We start from the raw sequence: 23,328 nt of genomic DNA, 5'->3' as shown, positions 1-23,328 counted from the left end.
TTTCTTTATTACGAGTATTCTACATTTTTCATATTTTTCTTTATTTACTAATTTTTAAGTTTCATTTAATTGCTATTACATAAATTAATTTGTTTTTAAAGCAGTGAGCATTTTGTAAATACAGCATTTCTGGTTTTAAATATAGTTTTAATATACCAAATTGTTACCGAATACCCAAATGATGATCCAAAATAAAATAAAAATTATAAAATCAGTATTAATATTATTTTTTTCATTTTACGTTTTTTAAAAAAATGGGGCGTAATACCTTGTTTTACCATAAGAATGGCTCTTTTTAGTTTTCTATTCGTTGTTACTTATAAGTTCTAATATCCTCCATATAGGTATATATTATAATAAAGCATTAAAGGAACTTTCCCATTTCTATTTGAACGCAGAGATTAATTTGTCAGTTACTACTTTTTCACTTACTTTTTCAACGTTTAGTTTGAGTGTTCAATTGATCTTATCATTAAATAACTCGCTAAAAAGTTTTACGTTATTTCACAGCTCTGGTGTTTTGCGGGTTCGATTCCCGCTCGGGATGGATATTTGTATTTGTACAAATATTTCTTTCCGGTTTGGATATCTGTACTTGTGGGTGTCCCCAACGTGCGTCGGAGAGCACGTTAAGCCGTCGATCCCGGTTTTTATCATAAATACCTGTTAGCGATTGTTATTCATAGTAGGGAAAATATACGCCAACCCACAGTTGTGCATTAAGCTCAAATCCTCCTACATGGAGAAAGCGGCCTATGCCCAGCAATTAGATGTTACAGACTGAAACCTAGGTACTAGGTAGGACTGATAGGTAAGAAAATTGTATAAAAGAAATTTGAAAGTATTAGTCGCTCAGTAAATTAGGGACCAAAAAACGTTTTTCACTATCGTGAAATGAAACGACCCTCTTACACTCCACACAAGTATGTATATTGCTCTTAAAAGCCTTAATGTAAGTTTATATGAAATATGTAAGTTTTAATTAGTTTCTTACAAAACTTTGTTCGTATTAACTCATTTTGTACAAATGCCGAGAAGTAATCGTGAATGGATTTACGTAATAAGATAATAGTTATGTATTCATTTGTGTTAATAATGCGTGACTGAAGAATGTCGACGTCTGAGGAATACACGCAAATTCTGTATCAACACGTACGGTCTACACGAAAAAATGAAGTAGTTACATTTTTAAATGTAATATAAATATGTAATAATATTCGGACACAAAATGTTGAGATAAGGTTCGACGAGTATTAATTATTATGCGATGTTACCTCAGCATTTTTTTTTTATTTTATTATTATTTTGCCTGATATGATATGATAATTATGAACGCTTCATAGATTTAGGTCATTTCTTAATTTTTTATAAATATTGTATTAAATAAATAAAATAAATATAATATTAGTTAATGATATACCCAACTCAATAAGGTTAATTATTTTTTATATCTATATACGAGATAGCTTTAATACATTGAATTTCTTACAATACAATATTTTATTTTTAATTTTTAGGTATACAAAAAAAATTTTATGAACATTTTTATTTATTTTTTTAATAAATTCTGTTATGGACCAAATACTTTACAATTTCTTAACCAGCCAAACTGCCTGACTACAGTTTATCGGCATTTAAATTGCATAGGTACTTACGTCATCAGCACGCGACTTAGATTCGGTGAGAATTTAACACAATATAACTATTATGTACATAAATATAGCGCTATTTAAACAAAAAGTTTATTATTATTTTTGTTATGAGCCGGTTAGCTTGCTTTAAAAACAACTAAATTTTAATGTACAACAATATTAATGATGTAATGTCTACGCTAGCTATGTTTACGCTTGAGTAAATAAAAAAAGAGATAGAAAGAGGGTACGTCAACCTTAATTTAGACTGAACTTCAATGTTTTTTTAAATTAAATTCAACATCAAGGTATTTAACTTGTTCTCCTTTCACATTTCGTCGATCTTTATGAATTTGTATCGCAGTGACAACAGAGCAATATGTCATGCAATTACTGTTGAGGGCTTAAGTAGGAAGTGACTCAGTGGATGCGTTACACCAGTTAACTATTTAGTGTTTCATAAAATTCTTTTTTTTTTAAATTAATGTCGTACCTACTATAATCATAATCATATTTCTCAAAATATTTCGATTTCTAATCTTTATCAACCATTTAATTATCTTAACGCATCACAAATGATACAATGAGATAATATCGTCCGATGAAATAATTGCAGAGTAAAGATTATCCGTCGTTTCATCCGCATTACTATCAACTCATTTGCATATCTTATGCTACTTTCACAAAATTCACGAAGATATAATATATTAAAGATTATTAATGTTCTTGTTACAGATTTGCAGCTAGCGGCTGAACTCGGAAAGACACTTTTGGAACGAAACAAAGAATTAGAAACTGCGTTACGTCAACACCAAAATGTTATTGAAGATCAAGCACAAGAAATCGAAGTACGTATACCTAATTAAACTGATTTAAACTTTTAAATCCCAAAACAAAACTAGCTAATTAAAAACCTCCCTTAAACAAAAAATTAAGGCTGTTCCAAAATGTAAATAAATAAATAAACGCCTTACACTCGACGGCCCCCACAAGGATTATCTCCTGTTTTGGGGGTCCGGAAACACACACAATACATAAGCTCAAACGCTCAGACCACGGCAAACATCTGCATGGCCAGTACAAACGTTTGCCATGTGCGGGGATCGAACCCGCAACCGCCAGCGCAACGTCCACAAACCAGTGCTGTGGCCGTTGCGGCAACGCGTCTTCAATATATGGTATAGATATCTATTTCTGGTATTCGAATGATATTTTAATATCATTAATAAAAATTCAATAATACAATTTCACCTATTACAGTACCTAACGAAGCAGACAGTAGCATTGCGCGAAGTAAATGACTCAAGACTGCGAATATACGAGCAACTAGAAGTGAGCATCCAAGATTTGGAGCGCGCAAATCACAGGCTAGCCGTCGACCATTCTGCCGACAAGAAGCATATTAAGACGTGAGATCATTACCGTTATAAATAACTAGTCATCTTTCGAATCTTTCTTCAATCATCGCATTTTCTTTTCATTATTGCACTATGTTTGCAAAATGGATCAATTATTTTATTATTGTGACAATAAATTGCTCATGTAATGAAGCTTTCAAATATTTATGAGTTGTTAGAGCTGAAAAGTTACTATGATTAATGTATTGTTATTAAGATGTTAGGAGCATATGTACCTATAGGATATAAAGAATATCATGTTAATTATTTATGAAATGTTCTTTTTTTTAGATTATGCAGCAACATTGAAGGTTTAGAAAACAAATGCGAAGAACTCCAAAAAACCGTAGACAATTTGAATGCCCAATTAGAAATCGTGCGACGGCGTGCGGAACGAAAACCTGAAAATGAAAAACCCAAAGAAAAAGAACAAAAGCCTGCGGAGGTAACAATATCCAACAATAAGAATGTTAATATTACACCACAAAAATCAATAGCACCTCTTCCTGAACTAACAAAAGAGGATGAAGACTTATTGAGGCTAAGTGATGAGTTAAGAGAAAATAAAGTCGCATTCGCTCAAGAACAAAGAAGAGTAACCGAGCTAGAAGAACAATTAGCATCGGTGATACAAGAGAATAATAGACTGCAAGAACAGCTTCGAAATTGGCATCAAAGAGATGACGAACCTAAATCAATGCATGAAGAATTCTCAATCCTTGAAGAAGTTAGGTAAGTGTGATTGATTTCATTTGTTTTTGAAATAAGTAGCTGGGTTTTTTTTGTAATTTCATCCATAAACACACAACCCGACTGGGGTAGTAACTCGCAGCTAAATAATACTGCTTTCAAGCAGTGGACTGTTCCTGTGGGTGAGTAAGCTGACCAGAGCTCTTGGGGAGAATTGGGAATAGGGTCGGCAACACGTTTGCGATGCTTCTGGTGTTGCAGACGTCTTTAAGCTACGGTAATCGCTTACCATCAGATAAGCCTTACGCCTGTTTGCTGATCTAGTTATATAAAAAAATCTTTTAATCCATCATAATGAATACATCTAAGAGGTGTAGCCAGGTCCAGCTCCTTTGGCTTATAGTGTAATGTTTTATTTTTTAACTTTTCCAATAAACAGTTTTTTTTTTCAGAGAACAGAATTTTAAATTAATTTTATTCCTAAATAATGCGTATTGCGTTTAAAAATAAACGAAAATTTTGATCACGAAACTTTTTTTTTAACACTATTACAAATACTTTCAGACAAGGCCAGCTTTGTATCAGATGTCTTAGAGGAATGGAACGTGACGATATGTCTTCCATTCTCGATGGGGACGACGATGATAGAAGCGCTATCAGTTCCCTTATCCTTACCCCTGGTCAACAAAGTCCAAGAGAAGATCACGTCACCAATAAACTTGTCAAATTCGACGTAAGTACAGGATATAAGCCTTGCATGTTTCATAAGTTATATTTGTTAAGCTGTATAACATTATTTCTCAAGCTTTCTCATCTATTATATGTTTTTCTTTCTAACACAACTCTTACTTTGGTCTTTTCTCTGAAAATAAATTTAACTTCCCTATATTAACTCACCGCTCGCAATTATGTGCAATACTAACTTACTAACCATAACCAAAGATATTTTGTTATCCAATTTCGACAATATCCAATAAATATCACATATCGTAATACTGAAAGAATCCATCCACCGCAGCCACAGCCATTAGTGTATTTTTGTTACAAAAATGCATCTGATCAGTAAAAGAAATCAAGGTTGGTACGTCCCCTCCCAATCTCATACGATGTTTTGATCGTTTCTAGGCGACAAAACTATTCCAACTGCCTCTGATGTTGTTGATCACGCTTTGCATATGCATTATGAAGCGCATTTGCAGTAGTTTTCTTTGGATATATCGCATGTAGTCGAAGGTACGTCCATTACTGACACGTTATTAGACTAAGAGAATGCACGCTAAAGATCATTGGTGAAGGTGTTCCATCCATCCGACATGTTGAATGGTCGTTTAATAATCTGCAGGACCTCTGTTTTTATTAATCTCGTTTTCATTCATGTTTTATATAATTACATCTAACAGTATATTTATAGTTCATTGTGACTGTGTCCTATTTACTAATAGAGTGACTAAAGTGATTGTGTGCATTTCTCATTAACGTGTGCTTTTATCAGCTAAACTGATTATTAATTGTTAGTCAATAATGGTGGAGTAATGGGTGTATTTTTGACTATATATTTATTTCGACTTCATTTAACTTTGTAGTGATACAAGTAACCCTAATTCTTTCACGAACATGTAAACACAGGTAACTTCCACCCTTAACTTGTACCTTATCCCACTCTTACCTTAATTGAAACTTATATTTTTTTATAACGGGGATTCCCAAAAAATTTCCAGCCTTAACTATTATATGTGAATTAATAATAATATAATAATAAGAAAACAACTTGAAGCCAATTTAAAAAAAGTCAAACGACATACAAAACAACTATCCAATTTATTATATTATAATTCCAGCCCATAAATGTTTAAAAAATATAGAAATTTGGTACATGGTGACATTATTATGATACTAAGTTATTTTTGAAATTAGTTAGTGTTAAAAAGAGAATACCAACACCAAAACCCAATGTTTTAAAAGTAGTTTGAATAGTATACATTTTTTTATTTTATTTATTTATTTATTTGGGAAACATACAATATAAAAATCACATACAATTAATTTTCTTACAAAAACACATTAATCACTAAAGTTTCCACTAACAATAATATACAGACATGTCATTTGTCAAAAGTCGTAATTTTAAATCAATTAACATAATATAAATTAAATTAACTATCAAAAAAGACAAAAAATCACTTAGATATAAAAATTTATGTGATTTATAAAAAAAAAGTCACAAAAAGAGTCGAGCGTGTCAATTGTGTCAAATGAAAGGATTATAATTTAAAAATAAGTCAAAGATTAGAATTAAAATTAAGATTAATAAAAATTAATGTAATAAATTAAAGGGATACATTATTATATCAAGAAATACATTATATATTTTTTTAATCAAAGAAATACATTATTATTATTTTTACTTATTACGTCCCTAACGTGCTGCTTAAATGAGGTTAGGGTACAATTAAAAATGTCAATAGAGTTAAATATGTCGTTATAGTTTTTACAGGACCTGAGAACAAAGATGTTTCCAGCATATTTGGTCCTGGTTACAGGGACAGAAAATAACTTTTTTGAACGCGAACTCGTCCGAGGGCATCTCAAATTAATATTTTGTAACAAAAAAGGCGAATCAATATGAGATTTCAGTATCTTATACAAAAAGACTTGGTCTCTCTCTAAGCGCCGATCAAGCAACGATGGGAGGGGTAACGGAGCGGTAACATCATTGCGACTTAAAGCTTTAAAATTAAAGTGCCTTTCAAATTTTCTTTGAATTTTTTCTATAGCTTCAATATAAGTTTTGTATTGAGGGTTCCAGACTGTCGATGCATACTCTAATATTGATCTAACATATGAGTTGTACAATAATAATAGAGTAGATCTATACCTAAAATCTCTACCACATCGAAATACAAAGCCAAGCATTCGGTACGCCTTTGTAGTTATATGCTCGATGTGAGAATTAAAGGATAGTTTGCAGTCAAGAAGAACGCCCAAGTCTCTCACTTCAGATACCCTGTTAAGCATAACATTGTTTAAAAAATAATCATATTTCAAAGACTCAGTCCTTCTAGAAAAAGAGATAATGCTACACTTTTTGGGATTCAGAGTCAGGTGATTGTTTGTACAATAAATACTTAATTCGTTCAGATCGATTTGTAATAATTGACAATCAAGAGATGTTTTAATTTTCTTATATATTTTCATATCATCAGCATATATCAGTAAGTCAGAATATTTGAGGATAGAACCTACGTCATTTATAAATAAATTAAAAAGAAGCGGGCCGAGATGAGAGCCTTGGGGAACACCAGATGTTACTGGCATAAATGTTGAACAAAAACCCTTTACTGTAACGGCCTGACTGCGCTCCCTCAAATAAGATTCAAACCATCGCAGAAGGTCACCATGTATACCAATTTCAAGAATCTTCTGAAGAAGTATAGAGTGTGGAATCTTGTCAAATGCCTTAGAATAATCCGTATACACAGCATCAACCTGATAACCCTGATCCAAGGCAACAGATACCTGATGTACAAATTCACAGAGGTTGGTTTCAGTGGATCTTTTGTTTACAAAACCATGCTGCTGATCAATAATAATAGGCCGTAAGACAGGGAATATAATGTCATAAATTAATTTCTCAAATAGTTTAGGTATAGTACTTATTTTAGTAATCGGTCTATAATTTTTTATATTATGTCTGTCGCCTGACTTAAAGACAGGAACAACGTAACACTGTTTCCATACAGCAGGCATAACGCCGTCGGTCAAAGATAAATTAAATAAGAATGTCAACGGGAAAGCCAGAGACTTATAACACTTTCTCAAAAATGAAGGTGGGATACCATCAGGTCCACAGCCCTTAGAAATATCGAGTGATTTCAAATATTTTTCTAATACGTCAATCCTGAAAACTATTTTGCCAATGGTATTTGTACCACTTACAGGAGTAATCTGGGATGAAGGACTCTGCCACACTGGGGGCTCAAAAACGGAATGAAAGTAGCTATTAAATAATGAACAAATATTATTACCCTCGCCAGAAGTCTCATCGTCGAAAAACATTGTTTCGGGAAGATCGGAGGAGTACTTTTTCGATTTAATGAACGTCCAAAAATACTTGCTATTGATTTTTATTCTTTTTTCAGCATCGATTATAAATTTATCATAACACACTCGCATGACTCGCTTTTGACGATCACGCAGAAGGCTAAAAGTGTCATAGTCACATCTACGACCGTAAATCTTCCATTTCTTGTGATACTTTAACTTCTCCTTTATTATTTTTACAAGAGAACGAGAAAACCACGATGGATAGCGAGTATCATGTCGAAAAATTTTGATTGGGACGTGTTTAGAAATAATGTTATTAATCAAATCGTAAAATGTAGCCACCGCGGCATCAACATCCATACCCTGAAGCAGAATCTGCCATTCCACAGAAGCAATATCATTGTTAATAGCGTCATAGTCAGCATTGTGAAACAATCTTACAACACGCGGAGCAGAATGAAGCACCTGTGGTGAAGACGATTTAAGAATCACATCCAGAGCCGGGTGGTGAGGATCCTCGTCGATCAAAGGCTCCTTACAATGAGCAACTAAACACTCCCTTTTTGAAAAAACGAGATCGAGAATTCGGTTCTTTGTGTTGAATATGTGATTATACTGCCTAAGATCCGTAAAACTAATGAAGCCTTGCAATGCCTGTACTAAATTATCGCCATTTATTGTGGAGTTTGTCATATAGGGTGCATGATCGGCGGAAGTCCATTGTGCTGAAGAAATATTAAAGTCACCCAAGATAAAAAAATCATCATCCGGATTGTTAACAATGACATCGGATACACTCTCAAAGAAATGCAATAAGCTATCAAAGTGTCGAGGACAGTGAGGAAAATAACCACAAAAAATGTGGAGTCTTTCTGATTTGTTTGAAGATTTTAAATCAACACACAATTCGATAGCCTCAGCTGCAGCACCAGGCATTGAAACCGTACTAAACGAATACACCTGCAGCTCTCGACGCAGAGCTATGAGCACACCTCCACCAAGATGATCCCCTCGCGTTTCATAATCTCTGTCACATCTATAAACTGTGTAACGAGAGTCGAAAATTTCCTGATCATAAATACCTGATAAAAGCCATGTTTCAGTTAGACAAACAATGTCATAGTCGACATGCATTATATTACGAAAAAAAGCATTTGTTTTAGTCCGCAAACCACGGACGTTCTGATAATACACTGATAGGTTTTTAGTTTTCATATTTGAACAAAAAATAAAAATATAATTTATACCACATATATAAAATTATTCTCAAATGATATCGATAATGAAAATTATAACACAAAGCAAGACAAAATCCCACGAATAGTAATAACAGTATAATAAATACCATTTACATTCATAGTATTTACAAAAGAAAAACACGGGTCGCAATAGAGAAAACCATTAAATTGAAAGTAGCGAGAACACCTGGACGAGTCACAATACACAAAATAGACAATATAAAAAGTCAATTCAATTAAACAAAACAAAAGACAACCCAACACAACCGGAATCAAAAACAAAACATATATTAACATTATAAAAAAGGCTCTTACTTGATCTTGTTTAAATCAGATACTCTAGATATATGTATCACAGGTGACGTATCAGAGCGGCGAACATTTATAGTACAATTTTTGACCCATACATATTTATACAGTTTTTCCTTACAAATAGACTTAGCACGCTGCAAAAGGGCCTTATTAGTGCGGGTTAAGTGATCATTAAAGTGAATAAAAGAGTCACCAGAAATATTTATGTCAGTACATTTAAGCCTTAATTTTTTAGTAGACGACAAAAATTCATCCTTCTTCCAGCGTGCCAAAAAACGAACAACAATAGGTTTAATTTTTTTAGAATCATTATTCTTAGGGGCTACACGAGTAACAAAATCAATATCTTGAGATGGATCAAGTGAAAATTCCGCTTTACTAGAAACGTCCCTAAGAATTTGCATTAAGTTCTCTCCTTTCCTCTCTGGAATGCCAAAAATCTCTACATTAGACCGCCGAACCCACTGCTCCCGCTTGTCATTATCCACTTCCGCACTGTCAATGTGATCCTTAATGGAACCAAGTTCAGATTTTATATTGATGCACGATTTCATGTTTTTCTCAAGATCGTCTACACGCTTCACAATTGTCTCATATTGGCTATTGATGAAATTCATGGATTCCCTGATTACAGCGAGCTCATCTCTAACTGGCTTAAGTTCCACTGAAATAGCCTCAGTAATGGCTTCTCGCAGTTCAGATTTAAGCATTGCCATCTCGGAGGCTATTATATCCTTGACAGTATCCAGTAACGTAGGGTTTATCTCATAATTAGCAGACGGTGGAGGAGAATCAGCGCAGGAGCCACCTCTGCGAGCATTTACATTTTCTGTGCCGGGCCTGATAGGAGTGTTATCATTTTTCACCAACCTGGGTTGATTAAGCGAACAACCAGGGCAAAGCCAAGAGTGTTTAAACTCCGCACTAAAAGCCTTTTTTCTATCAGAAGGAAATAAGCACGCCACATGATAATTCAATTTACATTGAGTACATTGTAAAGATCCAGTCGTACCCTCAGTCGTTGATTTACAACAAGCGAATTTCATGTTGACGGTATTAGTATATAAGGATATACTTGCTAGTCGTAGTTTATAGTCAAATATTTATTTATTTAATTAGTCTCTTATGGATGTCACACAATTCAAAGTCAAGTTCTTTGTATCAACCTTTGTCTGTCAAAACTTTAAACGTCACGCTACCTTACACTATAATCACTTAATTAGTAAATTCAACACAAGTAGTTTTAAATATTACTATTTCGGAAACTTCACGCTAAAGTATTCAGTTCACTAAACGATTTGATATATATTTTACACTTCTATAGATAACTTTTTTCACCAATCTAAAATAAAAATGAAAGAACAACAAATAACACGTCTATCTCATAAAAGTCTGTACATCATACATTTAAGAGCTTTTATTGCCTCTCGTTGAGAATCCCTGGTTTATAATAACAAATATCATCGCATTTTCGTTACTTTCTATATCATTTCAGTATTGAATCATTATTATTTGTAATTAATTTCATTGTGAATGTTGAAATCCATGTTAATCCGCATATATAAACTTCTTTACTTAAATCATCACCTTTATATTAATTAAAAAATTAAATCTCATTACAGAATGCTAAGGAAAAGCTACTCCAAGGTATATGGGCTAACAAAGAAGATGGGCATGATAACCCATACAGAGAGCTGGTACAGAAATACGAAGCTCTGCTTGAAGTTCAATTATCACAGGTGAAAAACATAAGAAAGAACAAATCAAATTCATTTCCCAGCGCACAAACTCAATCCGGGCCTATCTCACTTCAAGACGAATTGCAAACATCTGGTGACTATACCCAATTTAGCGTCAAAGACACAGATGAAGAGAGTGGGCACGGAGAAGAAGCACAGAAAGACAACATGCAAAAGAAAGTCGAGTCAACATCTCGCAAGAAGATCATCCAAACTCCTGACTTTTCTGAAGCAGAAACGTCAAGTTCCGGCTTCTCAGATGAAACCAGTAATAAAGCCACTCAGACAGAACGCGAGAGGCCTGGTTCCTTTTTATGTACGATTGCAGATGGTGAAGACTACCGCTTCAGCATTTATGATGATGCTAGTCCAATGGACAGCCGTTTCCGCAACAGGCCTGAATATCGTGAATTGTTCAAGGAAATATTTACTATTTTGAAAAAGGCGGCTGAAAATAAAGACGACGGAGAACAGCTACCATTACTTGATGATACAACTATAGGAAAAGTACCACCAGTGACCCCTGCTACGGAGGAACTTCCCGGCAACTTAACTGATGATACACAAAGCGTATTGTCGTCTGTAATGTCTGAACAATCGATTCCAGTATCTGATATTACTGCTCCGGATACGCCTACACTCAAAGAAAAGGAACAACCTATTCCTGAGCCTGTGAAAAAGCCTGAAGGTAAACGGAACAAAACGGAAAATAAAAAAGAAAAACCTGTAGTTGAGAATGTCAGCGAAAAACCAAAGGATACTGAAAAGGAAAGAGAGAAAGAAAAAGAAGAGGAAGAAGAGAAAGAAAAGGAAAAAGCGAAAGAAAAGGAAAAAGAAAAAGAGCAAGATAAGGAACGTGTTCTGACACCGCTGGTGCGCCAACCATTAGAGTACATTGCAGCTACTAGAAAGAAGTCCAGACATCGCAACCGCAAACACAGCCAAGATCGACAAGGAGCTGACTCTCCCGTGTTCCCATCGCCACCTAAAATTACATACCAGAAGTCTTCGAACAAAAAGAGACGAGACTACAGGCCTATCGAAATAAGCCCACTTGTGAAAACGTCTGAAGCTGAATGGAATGGATCTACTCTTCAATTCTACAATAGAAACTTGAATTCCCCTACACCCAGTGTAAGCGGCCGGACGGGCAAAATCTACCAAGGCTGGAACTCGGAAACTGATTCTTGGGATATCAAACAAAGTACTGCATCTCAGGAGATACACAAATTGAGGAAACTGGAACTTTCCTACGCCGAAGTACTGCGAAATGCTGATAAAACAAAAAATAGGCGTAAGAAACACCAATGAACGTGTTTTATATTTATTCATCGACCCCTTTCGTTATCATGCGAAAGTCGAGTGATCAACCGCCATTTGTCTTCGCCAACTGGACATAATTTTAGTTTTAAAGGTTTTGTGATCTGCTAGCGTTACTTTTTAATTTTTACAATAAACCATTATCGGTTGCCATATCTGTTCTGATATAGTTCATTCTATAGTATATTTATCATACATAAACTGCATTATCCCATCAAAAATAGTCCAAGATCTAATTTATTATATTGTAACACAAATATTCTCTCCCTCCGATATAAAAAATAGAGTAACGTTTTTCTTCATAAAATTAATTATGCATTTATAAAACAGACGAAAGTATATAATGGCTTAATTTGAACATTATAAATATTGATTATTCGCATTCGAATTTTATACTTGAACAATTTAAACTGAATGAGTTTTATCGTTTAACTTTATTCCATTAACATTTCAGTCACTATTTTTATTGTATATTATGTATTTGAATTATGAACTTTAATTTGTAAATATTTCTTTAAGTTAATTTTATAATTTAATTTGCCATGGTATCTGCGAGTACTTCAATTCATTGTGGAATTGTATGCTGAAATTTATTTAATGTGGATGGAGAGGTCGAAGGTATGAAATAAAAATTTGCATTAAATATTATCAGTTTTTCATTCTCCTTTACTCAACGGCTATAAACGAGTTAATTTAAATAAAGACAACACGACGCATATATTACATAATTATAATTTAGTGGTACTTTTTACATTAGCAATCACAGATTCTGCCGTCTAGGAAAAAAGTAACGTATGGACATATTCTCTGCTTGACGTCACTACTGACATTGCCAGTGATGTTGCTACTGATATATTTTATGATAAATTTAAGAAGAAAGGGGAATCATTTTACAATTTGAAAAATGTATAAATCATACAACATTCACTTAATAAGGACGCCATAATAATAAATGCGTTTAAAATTAATTTCCCCATTGTCCAATAGCAACAGTGTCAAATACGTGTACAGGTTACTTTTTCCGTGGACGGTAGGATTATGCATATAACGGAATTGTTCTATTATCCTATTTATTCTGCGCCTCGAGCTCCCTCTCTACTATCTTGCGGTATTCATCGAACCCTCCCTCGATGCTGACTACAGAGCCCCCGCCGCACACCCAAAGCTCCTTACAAACCATTCGTATTAATCTTTCATCGTGAGATACGAGTATTACTCCACCCTATGGACAAAATAAATTATTTAAATTAATTACTCGTACGACGTTTTGGAAATAAAGCAAATACATTATTACTTAACACTTCTGTATACGTTTATATTATATTATAGAGATTATAATGACGATTTCGCAAGCAGCTCCGCCGATTTAAACGTAAATCCTTTGGGGACTTATATTCAGCAAGAATTATTTTAAGCAGACATGTTAATGTTTTGTATTAAAATTTCAGAATGGAACCAAAGAGATTGGTTATCATAGTTAAGGTATGAAAGTTCACAATCCTTACTAATTTTAATTTTACCAAATATGTTATCTAAATATAATCAAGTATAACTTTATTATCTAAAAATAAATACAATATAAACATATTTCAATTAATATCTAGAAGTGCAAAAACAAAACAGTTTTCATAAAGACTACAAATTTACGGAATATACAGTTTGAGTGTTGTACATTGGAATTAGCAGTTTCTTATGAATGTAAGTACGACGTCTTTTGTTACTTTGTCATTATCATACCGAATTGTTCTTATAATTAGTTGTAATTTTATTTTAAACTTATATTTATTATAAACATTTCGAGTCTCAAAATAAAATGGAATTCAACGATATAAGAAAATTAATATAACTCACAGTATACTTATTAATCGCCTTTCCTAAAGCTTCTATTGTCTCAATGTCCAAGTGGTTAGTAGGCTCGTCAAGTACTAGGAAGTTGGGGTTGCCCATACACATCAGTGCGAACGCCACTCTCGACTTCTGACCTCCAGATAAGCTACCAATAGTTTGCAGCGCTAAATCACCGCTCACGCCGAAACTGCCCAGCTGTCTTCTGTACTCTTCTATGGTTTTACCTGTTTAGAAAAAAATAAATGAAAAAAATATATAAAAAATTCCTTAAGGTAAAATTTAGGACGTTCCTCTTGTGTAAAAAAAAATGTACGATATCAATTTGGTAATTCTAAAGTCACGTTTTAAAAACGTTAAAATTAATTGTTTTGCTTAGCTTAGCTTCCGTAAAATACGTTCGCTAATAGGGTAAGGGGTTCACTTACCATGACGAGATATGACTATGGGAAGATTTTTTTATATATTTGAAATAAAAAATATCTAATTATTAATATGTACGCTATTTTAATCACGAATTCATAAGAGAACTTAACTTTTGTGACATATTTGTTCACTGAAAGTGTGACAGCGTGACAAAGGGGAAGGATCAACGCGAAGGGATCCAAAACAGTGAAATTGTTCGTGACGTATTTAACAGACAGCCCCTAAGAGTGAAAGCGAGACGAGTCGCCAGTGGAACACAAGAGAGTAGGGGACGCGGCACAGCGCGCCTCACCGGGGTAGGTGTGCTGCAGCAGCTCGACGGAGTGGGCGCGCATGTGGAAGGATCAACGCGAGGGATCCAAAACAGTGAAATTGTTCGTGACGTATGTAACAGACAGCCCCCCTAAGAGTAAAAGCGAGACGAGTCGCCAGTACAACACAAGAGAGGACGGCACGGCCCGGCCCGCCTCACCCGGGTAGGTGTGCTGCAGCAGCTCGACGGAGTGGGCGCGCATGTGGAAGGATCAACGCGAGGGATCCAAAACAGTGAAATTGTTCGTGACGTATGTAACAGACAGCCCCCCTAAGAGTAAAAGCGAGACGAGTCGCCAGTACAACACAAGAGAGGACGGCACGGCCCGGCCCGCCTCACCCGGGTAGGTGTGCTGCAGCAGCTCGACGGAGTGGGCGCGCATGTGGAAGGATCAACGCGAGGGATCCAAAACAGTGAAATTGTTCGTGACGTATGTAACAGACAGCCCCCCTAAGAGTAAAAGCGAGACGAGTCGCCAGTAGAACACAAGAGAGGACGGCACGGCCCGGCCCGCCTCACCCGGGTAGGTGTGCTGCAGCAGCTCGACGGAGTGGGCGCGCATGTGGAAGGATCAACGCGAGGGATCCAAAACAGTGAAATTGTTCGTGACGTATGTAACAGACAGCCCCTAAGAGTGAAAGCGAGACGAGTCGCCAGTAGAACACAAGAGAGGACGGCCCGGCGCGCCTCACCCGGGTAGGTGTGCTGCAGCAGCTCGACGGAGTGGGCGCGCATGTGGAAGGATCAACGAGGAGGGATCCAAAACAGTGAAATTGTTCGTGACGTATGTAACAGACAGTCCCTAAGAGTGAAAGCGAGACGAGTCGCCAGTAGAACACAAGAGAGGACGGCCCGGCGCGCCTCACCCGGGTAGGTGTGCTGCAGCAGCTCGACGGAGTGCGCGCGCATGTGGAAGGATCAACGCGGAGGGATCCAAAACAGTAAAATTGTTCGTGACGTATTTAACAGACAGCCCCTAAGAGTGAAAGCGAGACGAGTCGCCAGTAGAACACAAGAGAGGACGCAGCGGCACAGCACGGCGCGCCTCACCCGGGTAGGTGTGCTGCAGCAGCTCGACGGAGTGCGCGCGCATGTCGAGCTGGTCCACGTGGTGCTGCGAGAAGTAGCCGAACTTCAGGCCGCGGTGCACGCTGCGGGTGCCGCTGCTGGGCGACAGGATGCCCATTATTATCTTCAGCAGCGTCGTCTTACCCGCGCCGTTGTCGCCCACCTAAAACACAAAAAAAAAAATTGTATCAAAAACAAATATAAACAAATTGAAAGTCTAATGTATGTGTGTTAAAAGCGACCAATGTTTGTTTTCGGAGTTGAGAAAACGTTTGCCAACTCCGAAAACAAAATCTAACTAAGATTTGTTAAGAAACTATTTATGGTTTTAGTAAAATTTTCTCAACAAACAAACTCACTACAACTATAACTGATGAAGAAGTCGATTGTGCATATGAAAGAAACTGCTACATAATAATTGTGTTTGCTCGCAAACGAAAAAAACAGACTTCAATTACATCGACAAGTAAGACAAGGCAAGTAGACGAAAAAAATTAACAAACGCACTTGTCGTCACTACGATTTTCGAGGGTTTCTCTCGATTTCTCTGGGATTCCATCATCAGATCCTGGTTTTCTTATCATGGTACAACACTTGGAATATCTCCTTTCCAACAAAAAAAGAATTATCAAAATCGGTTCATAAGCGACGAAATTATCCCCGAACATAGGTACCTTAAAAATATATCTATATTTATATACGGTGTGTAGTTTAGTGTGTATGTGTATGTATGTATGTATGTATGTATATATATATATACGGTCGAATTGAGTAGCCTCCTCCTTTTTTTAAGTCGCTTAAAAAATAATACTCACGATACATATCCTAGATTCAAGAGTTGCTCCAAGATTAACATTTGAAAAAATTACTTTATCCTTTGAATAGTAAAACCCGACTTCATTCAGTTGTAATATTGGAGGAGAGAGCGGTTCTGTCTCTGGAAACCGAAGTACTACATCGATTTCTTTCTCTACTGGTTTTAACTCTGGCCTGGAACAAATAATATTTAATTATTTCTTAATAAATGAATCCATAAAGACTAACAGTGACAAAAACAAGTAAGAATGTACGCGTTTTTTTAGCGACATCTATATCATCACATACCTACGAACTAAAAAACTGACGTATTCTACAATTTCTACATCGCGATATTAAAATTATACGAGCGATTGAACATATATGTACAAGAACCCGACAACAACCGTCGGAGAATCCTTCCTATTCAATGGTGGATGAGGAACTGCTCTGGTGTAGAGGAGAGAGACTGGATTGATATTTGTGTTTATACAAATATTTATAACCAATTTGGATATCTGTCTATGTTGGTATCCACACTGTTCCTCGTAAAGAATGTTGAGCTGTCGGTTCCAGTAGTTATCATAAATACCTGATTCTACTCATAGTAGGGAACGTTACATATAGGGGTTACTCATAGTACGAAATGTTGATTGATGTACGAGTTAAGTTTAATTAATATTAAAAAAATATTCTCCACTCATCCTATTCTATATATCTCCGCCGTATTGACTGGTTGAAGACGATATACGAAAATAAGGATGCAAATAATAATGATGTGCTAGAAAGTCGAAATTAGCAAATTGTCTCTTTCCAAAGGTCGATGTGCATTATTTATGGCCAGGTACTGTATGCTGCTGTCCTTAGACTAAAATGTCCATGAGGATAACAGCATAATAGAAAAAAAAATTAATGATTATAAAAACATTACATATTTCACAATTAATAATTATTATAAAAAATCTTTTAAGATAAATTAAAGAGAACTTAGTAACAATATTATTCAATATAATGTATCTTATATATAAAATTCTCATATGACAATGTTAGTTGCAATACTCCTCCGAAACGGCTGGACCAATTTTTATGAAATTTGTGTGCATATCGGGTAGGTCTGACAATCGGCCAACATCTATTTTTCATACCCCTAAGTTATAGGGGGGGGGGGGGAGATTAAGGGAGTTATTAACATATATGGCAACCGCAAATAACGTTTGCGGGGTCAGCTAATATATATAAGTAAGTCGGCAAACAAGCATACAGCTCACCTGATGGTAAATGATTACTGTAGCTTATAGATGTCTGCAACACCAGAAGCATCGCAAGCGCGTTGCCGACCTTATCCCCAATTCCCCTATGAGCTCTGGTCACCTTACTCACCAACAGGAACACAACACTGCTTGAAAACAGTATTATTTAGCTGTGATTTTCTGTAAGGTCGAGGTACCCCAGTCGGGCTGCTCCTTATTTTGAGCAGGAAGGTTCCTGCTATGCCCTGCCTCAGTTTTAACATCTTTAAAGTCAACGGACAGGAGTATGGCTTGACAATTATAATATAAAGTAGGTACATACAGCTTCTCTAGCATTTTGATTTTGCTCTGCACGGAGGAGGCACGGTTGGCGTTGTACCGGAAGCGGTCGATGAACTCCTGTGTGTGGGCTCGGTGCTGCTGCTGAGCCTCGTATTCCCGCTGCTGATTCTTTAGTTTTTCCGTCTTAGTCTTGTGGAACTGCTCGTAGTTTCCTCTGCAAGTTAATTTTTTATTTGATATAAATATGTGTATTTAAAATGATTAACAAATGGTTTTTACTAGTCTTATACTGAATCCAAATTTATAATTAATTCATGGTTAGGACTTATCTCATTGGAGATCCTAAATAAATTTCAATGACATTTCCAAAAATAAAAAATAGTTTTAATGTTGATTTCGATAAATCTTTCTCTGATTTTGTTTACTATACATAGAATTACTTATTACAAACCATGCTTGAGTCTGAGAAATCATTATTTATACAACCAAGTAATAACATCAAAAAATTACCTCTACTTATATTCTTTGTAAATTGCATAATATTACAAAAACCAATCTCATAACATTCATATACATTACCCACCTGTATGTGTCAATCCTTTGAGTATGTAAATGCATTATGTCTGTAGGTACAGTATCCAAAAAGTTCCTGTCGTGAGAGACAACAAGCAGTGTTGTGGGCCAGTTCTGTAGATAATTTTCTAACCAGATGATGGCTTTTATGTCCAACATGTTAGTAGGCTCATCGAGTAATAAAAGATCAGGTCTGAAAGATGAAAATCATAAATGTATACCTCACAAAACTGTACAGCTAAATCTCATCACATACTCTAGAATTAATTATTACATTTACCAATACTATGTGTAAGATATTATGACACACACAATCTTTTACATGTTACATTATTTTTTAAGATGCTATTGCATGGTTTCATATATTTTGAGTTTATGCTTGTGAGATTTCTTTAATCAGACTTGGAGCATCTAATATTTGTACACAACCAAACTCTAATTCAAATCTGTTTCTTCAAAAAAAGATTAAATTATTTGCTTACTTCGAAAACAAAGCCCTCGCAAGTGCCAATCTCATTCTCCAACCTCCTGAGAATGTTTTCGTCGCACGAGACTGCATTTCAGGCGTGAATCCTAAACCACTGAGAATTATTGATGCTCGTGCTGGAGCCTTATCTGCCTCAATGTTCTCTAACTGTGCATACACTTCAGTTAATTCTGCCGATAGATTTGGATCTGTTGAACTAAAAATAAAAGGTAACTTCAATGTAATTTTTAATTATTTTTTTTTAGAAAGTATTACAGATAATTATAATTAAAAAAATTGTGACATATTACCTATACATTAACTTTTGTATATTTGTTTGACAAAAATTTATAAACAATTTGGGAGAAATGATTAACTTAACTAGTGGTCGCCCAGAAGTCGAAATTCGACCATAATTGAAAATTTAAATTAAGAAAAACAATAAAATTAGAAAATAAAGAACCTTTTTAAAAAAAATTCAATTTGACTACAGACTTTGACAATCAACAAACGAATATAATATGGGTGTGTGTTTTAAATACATGGTACTGTGTGTAATGTTTTTTTAGTAATTTAATTTATATTTTATGTATAGTTTTTAAAAAATATTAGCATTCTGCACCCCTTCTCTATATAAACTATAAGTGTGCGAAATTTCATACTCCTCCGTCTGCACAATTCTCGTAAAAAGTGGAAAAAAGTTTTTGCTTCACATATTAATATATAGATTATTTAATTATAATAGCAATTATATATTTAATACTGCCAACATATTGCTAAGGAAATTCTCAAATACGGTAATTTTAAAGAAAAAACTATCTTACCCATTATTAATAGCAGCTGTAATTTCTTTCTCTCTTTTCAACAAATTCTCTCTAACTGTATCACACTCTAGGACACTCTGTAGGGCTATTGTGTCATCTCCGACTACTTCTTGTTCTACGTGTAATATGGAGATGTGTGAAGGTATCTTCAATTGCTTGCTTGATATCAAACGCAGTAGTGTCGTCTTGCCTAGACCGTTACGTCCCACAAGGCCATACCGTCTTCCACATGCAAGAACCAAGTCTGCCCCTTGTAACAATACTCTAAAAAAAATATATACTACATTAGTTGCTTTTCATTATTTAAAACAGCATATGTGCAGATTATAAACTATTATTCTAGTAGTAACTTAACTGTGTTAATATATCCACAATAATATGATTCTTAGTAAAATATAAGTAAATATAATGTAAGCAGGTCATTAGCATAAATGCACTTTATTTACTACGGATAATACTGTTTTTATAATCAAGGCAAACTGGTAAAATTCCTTATATATGAACAAGTAAGTAAATTCTTACCTGTCCCCATAAGCAATGTCGAAGTTTTCTATCCTTATGTCTTGAGTTCTATTGGTGCCTTTAGCTTCAAGTTTGCTATCTTTCTTTGATGTGACTTGTGAAGCTGTAGCAGTTTGTAACACTGGTGCAGCAACGGGAAGCTTTGCATCTTTATGTTTCTGTTGTTTCTGCTGCAACTTTGCTTCTGCTTTTTCTAACTTTTTTGCATCAACTTTCTATAATTACAAAAGTTTATATTCTTATAAGCTTTTAGTACATTCTTGTAAAATTGATATTCTTATGAAAGAATAAATAATATTTATAAAAAAAAATTAAAAAATATAACTAAGGGAATAAGGTAATGCAACATTGGTGTCTCAGAAAAATCCTATTAATTTATATACATCTTTTGTAATTAAATTTACATATACATGTTACATAGGGGAATAAATATATATTCCACCCATATGGGGCAAGAATCAAATCCACAGACCAAGAACAACTAGAGCAGACTGCAGGGACACTACAAACTGCACCAACATGTTGGGTCTTTTTACAGCAATTATATTTAAATATTTAATTTACCAAACTGTCATCTCTCGTTGGTAACCAGATACTCTTAACATCATCTGTTTCCTGCACATTATTTTGCATAGAAGCCATGTGAATGGGTTTATTTAGTATTTTTCTTGGTCCATTTGTGCTATTCGTTTTTTCTGGTTGTAACATATCCAATAGTTGCTCACATATTTCCCTGTATTACAAACAATTATTTATGATTTATACTATTTTACACATGTTTTTTGAATGTAATGTTTTTTGTAAGTTTAAGTTAATATTTAGAAGAATAATCAGTACCTGATATCTTCTTCTGACTTTTCAGATATTCCTTGTAAAACTTCTCCTACTGCTTCATAAACTTCCTCTGTATCTTCGAATTCTCCGGCACTGTTATCCAATATGTCTGTGAATTGTAACATATCTTTGTTTTAATATAAATAAAATGAGAGTCACAGATACTATGATGTTGTTGTACAAATTTATATATCCCATCTACATGGAATCAACAATAGAGATGGTGCAGCTTATGAAGCGGCTGACAAATCTAAAGCGTGCAAATACAGGCTCCGAATATGATTTAGTCCCATTCGGTGTCGAGACCCTTGGTCCATGGGATCCTAGCGCTATAAGGCTTTTTAAGGAAATAGCAAAAAGTTTATTCAACATGAGAGGAGACTGAAGAACTGGCAGCTACCTCGGACAAAGGATTAGTCTAACTATTCAACGGGGAACACTGCCAGTATCTTCGGAACCGGTAAGTTTATAGACAAACGGGATCTAATTATATTTTCATTAAAGAAAAATTAATCTACCACCTTTGAGGATAGAATAACGCTTAGCTCTGGCACTGCGGGAAGTGCAGCCCTTCTGCCCTTGCGTGCGAAAGCGCGTGAACGAATGCGTAGAGGAGCGGATGAGCTCCGCTCGGAACGGCGGGCGAGGGCTGCACTCCCTCCGCGCCTCTGGCTTCAAAAAAACACTCAAGGGGTAGGGCAGACCAAGACCACGTGGACAGTAGGGTGCTCCGAATCGGTTTTGGGTATTGCGCGAATTTCTATACCTATATTCTAGCACACAAGCCCCCCTTCACCCCCTCTCCCCCTAAACCCCATAAATTAGATCCCGGTTGTGTATAGAATAGTCTCGGAACCTTACCTAAAGGGACTCCTTTTAATAATATATTTTAGTTATTATTATTATATTATATATATTTTATAAGGTTTTTAGTTTTTGGTTCATTGTTCTAGTATATATTTTTATATATAATATAAATTATAAAGCCGTTTATATCAATCTCTATATTAAATCATTTGTAGCAGTAAAACATATCTATAATTCATATAAAGATTGTAAACTAATAAGAAAATAACATTACATAGATTTATAACCTTACAATATATACCATACCTTCAACATATTTTTTCAACTCGTCATCAATCAATGGAAACTGACTTTTAAGAAATTCGCCACAGTTAGCCATTTTTACCGAAATGTACTCGGCTATAACGTAAATTGAATACTTGTATTTATCATTTATTTATTATAAAATGTAATTGGAAAACCGATAGGACATCAAGCAACGTCAATGAAAAACTATTGACTAGTGATGTGCATGTATCTGATGTAGGACTGGAGACAATTTCGAGTGTATAGAATAAATTTTTACCAACTTTTCTAATCGAATTCAAAATAAGTAATTTGAGTCGCTATTGGAATTTACTCCTTAAAAATGATAGTACACGGATGACCGAGCTTAGTTCGGCTTTTTTTGCTAAATCGTGTTTTTTAGAAACTTTATTTAAATACGAATTACATACTGATGAAATATGAATAATATTTTCGATTTTACCATCATAATAAAGAAAATTAACTAGTTATTTAAAAAAAACACGAGTGTAATTAGAAAAAACCCGCAAACGAAAAAAACCGACTTCGATTACATCGACAAAATCAAAATCAACGTTACTCAATTAGGCCCCAAGAACACTTTGGAATCGTCATTTTACAAATTAAAACTAAAAATAAATTATAATTTTTGTAAAAGTAAAGCTAC

At 34.9% G+C, this 23,328-nt stretch overlaps 2 protein-coding genes and 1 long non-coding RNA gene across 5 annotated transcripts in view; 2 read left to right on the top strand and 1 right to left on the bottom strand.

The window, feature by feature from the left end:
* The window catches only part of LOC123653643 (cerebellar degeneration-related protein 2-like), an 89,351-nt gene extending 76,332 nt beyond the window's left edge, over positions 1 to 13,019 (top strand). For all 3 annotated transcript variants that reach the window (XM_045589639.1, XM_045589638.1, XM_045589637.1), the window contains exons 2-6: positions 2,367 to 2,479; positions 2,892 to 3,040; positions 3,320 to 3,760; positions 4,283 to 4,451; positions 10,935 to 13,019. In XM_045589639.1, coding sequence (XP_045445595.1) covers positions 2,367 to 2,479; positions 2,892 to 3,040; positions 3,320 to 3,760; positions 4,283 to 4,451; positions 10,935 to 12,362 — 2,300 coding nt within the window. In that variant the 3' untranslated portion in view covers positions 12,363 to 13,019. The remainder of the gene's footprint in view (positions 1 to 2,366; positions 2,480 to 2,891; positions 3,041 to 3,319; positions 3,761 to 4,282; positions 4,452 to 10,934) is intronic.
* LOC123653644 (ATP-binding cassette sub-family F member 3) lies at positions 13,010 to 22,899 on the bottom strand. The gene is made up of 12 exons (XM_045589640.1): positions 22,683 to 22,899; positions 21,573 to 21,678; positions 21,300 to 21,468; positions 20,736 to 20,950; positions 20,214 to 20,477; positions 19,406 to 19,606; positions 18,934 to 19,116; positions 18,391 to 18,564; positions 16,839 to 17,013; positions 16,006 to 16,186; positions 14,223 to 14,443; positions 13,010 to 13,593 (listed from the first exon to the last, which is right to left on the bottom strand). Exons 1-12 carry the CDS (start codon positions 22,753 to 22,755, stop codon positions 13,438 to 13,440), a joined length of 2,118 nt encoding a protein of 705 aa, XP_045445596.1. The 5' UTR covers positions 22,756 to 22,899; the 3' UTR covers positions 13,010 to 13,437.
* Positions 20,652 to 21,736, top strand: LOC123653646. The gene is made up of 2 exons (XR_006743134.1): positions 20,652 to 20,719; positions 21,598 to 21,736. It is a non-coding gene; the product is annotated as an uncharacterized LOC123653646 (long non-coding RNA).
* Positions 22,900 to 23,328: the final 429 nt, after the last annotated feature.

Source organism: Melitaea cinxia, chromosome 5 (genome assembly GCF_905220565.1).
Source record: "Melitaea cinxia chromosome 5, ilMelCinx1.1, whole genome shotgun sequence".
Lineage (NCBI taxonomy): Eukaryota > Metazoa > Arthropoda > Insecta > Lepidoptera > Nymphalidae > Melitaea > Melitaea cinxia.
Note: the sequence above shows the minus strand (reverse complement) of the source record. Positions and strands in the feature narration are given on the sequence as shown.

Bases quoted from the DNA above. Each gene is read 5' to 3' on its own strand.
- LOC123653644 (XM_045589640.1), bottom strand. From the start codon at position 22,755: ATGGCTAACTGTGGCGAATTTCTTAAAAGTCAGTTTCCATTGATTGAT. The intron at 21,679-22,682 runs GTATGGTATATA...TACAATTCACAG, and splicing joins GTTGAAAAAATATGTTGAAG to ACATATTGGATAACAGTGCC. The intron at 14,444-16,005 runs GTGAGGCGCGCC...TTTTCTAAACAG, and splicing joins GCTGCAGCACACCTACCCGG to GTAAAACCATAGAAGAGTAC.